General features: G+C 37.6%; 1 protein-coding gene across 1 annotated transcript; it reads right to left on the bottom strand.

The window, feature by feature from the left end:
• Nucleotides 1–276: 276 nt before the first annotated feature.
• Nucleotides 277–3,266, bottom strand: LOC132301671 (probable LRR receptor-like serine/threonine-protein kinase At3g47570). Its single transcript, XM_059798909.1, has 3 exons — nt 3,140–3,266; nt 732–2,726; nt 277–626 (listed from the first exon to the last, which is right to left on the bottom strand). The coding sequence occupies exons 1-3, from the start codon at nt 3,264–3,266 to the stop codon at nt 277–279; spliced, it is 2,472 nt and encodes an 823-aa protein (XP_059654892.1).
• Nucleotides 3,267–3,851: the final 585 nt, after the last annotated feature.

Genomic DNA, 3,851 nt, shown 5'->3' with positions numbered 1-3,851 from the left:
TAAACAAGACATTTACCACCAACAGCACGCACTAGGAAACAACATTGGTGAGAAAACACCTTCAGCGCTCATTGAGCACATCTACATACTCTCTCCAATTGGTTTTCAGGGTGAGAATTGATTTTCTAAATTACTATAGGTGAATCAGGTTTTGGTTGTTTGGTCAAAAAATTAAGCCAAAGATGCCATTGGTAACACTGAAAAGCATAATTAAACAGGAAATAAAGTAAGTTGGATACTTTCACGCTTCTTCTCCATTCACAATTTGCAACAACTCTACGCACGGTTAGCTAGGAACCAAAGTCTAATCTTCTTGAGTGCTGCTAGAACATCACCCATACGCATCCTTTCCTGAGGTGATTCTGAAGAGCAATTCAGAGCTAATTCCATGATGTACGACGCACACTGCACCTTTGTAGTAAAGTCTTCTTCCTTTGGCCTTAGCAAGTTGGAGTCTATGACCTGAATTGCAGCATTGGGTAAAGACTCCTTTACCCAACCCCAGAGGGTCAACTCTCCAGCAAATAATTCATCAGTTGGTTTCCTTCTTGTAAATGTTTCCATTAACATAATGCCATAACTGTAAACATCACACCTTGTGGATACTAATCCTTCAATTCCATATTCTACATCGATCCAACAATACAACTCATCAGAAACATTAATATATAGGTTAGAAAAGTATAATTTAATAGAAACTTGATATCAAAATATGTTTATAAGAACTTCACCTGGTGCAATATACCCAAATGTAGCTAGTGTCTCGGTTAGTGTAATACTCTCTTCATCACCCAAGAACTTCCCAATTCCAAAATCACTCACATGTGCAACCATATCTTCATCTAGAAGGACATTGCTTGGCTTCAAATCACAGTGAACAATAGTCGTTGAATAACCATTGTGGAGATAGTCGATTGCACATGCCACATCTATCATTATATCTAACCTCTGCAAGATATCCAAGAAGTGGTTGTGAGAATACAACCACTTTTCAAGGCTCCCATTAGACATGTACTGGAGTATCAAGGCTTTGAAATCAAAGTTAGAACAACTGCTAAGGATTTTTGTGAGATTTCTGTGTCGGATGTTGCGCAAAATTTCACATTCTGTTTCAAAAGTCTCAAAAGCACCTTCTAGCTGCAGATTGAATACCTTTACAGCCAAAATAGTTCCATCAATCAGCATACCTTTATAAACTGAACCGAAACTCCCGATGCCAAGCAAGTTGCTTTCTCCAAACCCATCAGTTGCTTGTAGAAGTTCATGGTATGTAATTCTTTCTCTTTCAGTTGCAAGTATTGAACCAGTTTGAATTGGAGTTTTGTTTTTCTTTCGACATCTCAAATATACAAATGCAACCATCAAGACAAGAAATATTGATGCAATCAGCAACAAGACGAGAAGCACTCTTTTTATCCTTGATCTATGATGAGTGCTAGTATCGCATGGCAAGACTTGGAACTGAGGGGCACCGCACAATGCTTCATTCGACATAAACGATTGATTCGTGAAGTTTGCAAAAGGTCCTCCAGTGGGGATTTCTCCTCTTAGTTTGTTGAAAGATACATTAAAATATTTAAGATGCAATAGTGTCTCTAACGACCGGGGGATCACACCAGAAAGGTTGTTATGAGAAAGATCCAAGAATTCCAAGGCTACCATGCTTCGAAATATGTCCGGAATTGGTCCTTGTAGCCTATTATTTGCCAAAGAAAGATTCATTATATCTAGCAAGCCGCCAATGGTGTTAGGAATATTTCCTGTGAATTGATTCTTTGATAGATCAATTTCGGTAGCAACTTTAAAACTTCCAATCTCTGGGGGTAAATATCCACTTAAAGAGTTTGAGGAGATGTTTAACTCCAAAAGATATTCAAGGCTCCAAAGGGTTGCAGGTATGGGTGAAGTTAATCTGTTGGATCCTAGATATATATATCTTAGGGAAGAAACATTCCCTAAGCATTCTGGAATTAGACCAAAAAGACTATTTTCACTCAAACTTATCAAACCCAGGTTGAATAATTGGCAGAGAACCTCAGGAATAGATCCCACTATCCCATTATTGTCAAGATACAACCTTTGGAGTTTCCTTAACCCTTTGATGGATATGGGAATAAACCCAGTCAAGTGATTGCCAGTTAAATACAATGATGCCAAATTGCTTAAATTACCAATTTCATTAGGAATATTTCCCTCAATCCCACAATAAGTTGCATTAAAAGTTTCGAATGAAGAGGAGAGATTACCAATGGAAACGGGAAGGGTGCCATTTAGAGGGTTATCAGCTATCTGCAGTTCTGTTAAGCGTGGACAATTTGTCAAAGAAGTCAGGAAGCTCAATTCTGGAGAGGAAGAAGATTCACTGATGAAATTGTTTTGATAAATGCCTAGATATTCGAGACGCGCCAAGTTACCAAGGGAGTTGGGAACTGAACCACTGAACATGTTTTCCGAAAGCTCTAATTTAATGAGATTGGAAGCATTGGATATAGTGTGAGGAAGAATTCCGCTGAGGGTATTTCCTCCTAAAAAAAGTCCTTCAAGGTTGGGTAATGAATGGCCTATGTTTGATGGAAGATTTCCAGAAAGCTGATTCACCACAAGTGAGAGCCGACGTCGCAGTGTTGACATGTTGAAGATTGCTCCTGGAATGGGACCTGTTAAGTGATTGAAATGTAATACTAATTCCTCTAACTTAGTGTTACCAATCTCTTCCGGTATTCCACCTGCCAAAATGTAAATAAAAAAGACAAGATTGAAGAAAGTTTAGTAGCTAAAACTTCATTTCGGAGTTATTCTGCAAGAAAAGGTTGGATGTGTCCCAACACTCGGACTACTTATCATTTTACCATGTGAATTAAACAAGTTACAGTTCTAATTGTTTTAATACATTTAGCACTCAAAATTGCAAAAAATAGCCTATAGGTTTTCACTTTTATAAAATCAATACTTTAACTTTTCTTGAATTTTCATACTTTTTTCAATTCAACAAACAACACCTTAGTTCAGAATTCATGAACTATATACTCAAGAACACATGAAATCCCATCCATGACGAAAAGAAAAAGAAACGAAAGGAAAATGTTTAGTGCAACTCAAGATGAAACTGTACCTGATCTTTCAAAAAAAAAAATTGTACCTGTGAAGCTATTGTTGCCAAGAATAAGCAATTTCAACGAAGTGATATTAGAGAAAGAAGAAGGTACGAGGCCAGTGAAGTGATTTCGACTCAAATTTATTTCCTCGAGACTAAGGAGGTTCCCCATCCCCCGCGGAATTTCACCTACAATGAAATTTCCATTAGTATGAAAGCTTTATTGATTTTCATTAGCGTTAATGAATTTATGAGTTATGGAAGGACCACAAATCTAGATATATGTATGCAATTGGATATCATTTTTTTTTTTTTTTTTTTTTTTTGAGAGTTAAATTGCAATTATATAGATATAAGAATTAACAATGATACAGCCATGTGTTAACCAAAGCTACAAACCATCACAATATGGTCCATGAATACTACAGCCCAGGTACAATATTACAAACAACCCATCCAAGGTGGATGGTTTAATGATCAATGTTGGTCAGCCTCACAAAACAGTGACGAAGGGAAGAAGGGCTCCTCATACTCGCCGATCTGGTGGCTTCTCCGGCAGCCTCCGAACTGAACTTGGGAGCTCCCATTCCTCAATTATGCGCCTATCATTAAGAGAATCAGAAAATGATGAGGACATTAGTTTCAATCTCACTATATCCAGCGATTGATGAAGCAATGAATTCTGCGCAAGATATTTTTTCTTGAAGATTCTCCGGTTGCGTTCATTCCATATGCCATAGACCAAAGAAGCCAGAGC

The sequence above is a fragment of the Cornus florida genome, unplaced genomic scaffold (genome assembly GCF_030987335.1).
Source record: "Cornus florida cultivar Cherokee Brave unplaced genomic scaffold, ASM3098733v1 CherokeeBrave_3.0.0_Hap2_Chr03, whole genome shotgun sequence".
Lineage (NCBI taxonomy): Eukaryota > Viridiplantae > Streptophyta > Magnoliopsida > Cornales > Cornaceae > Cornus > Cornus florida.
This window is presented reverse-complemented; position numbering and strand designations above follow the sequence as displayed.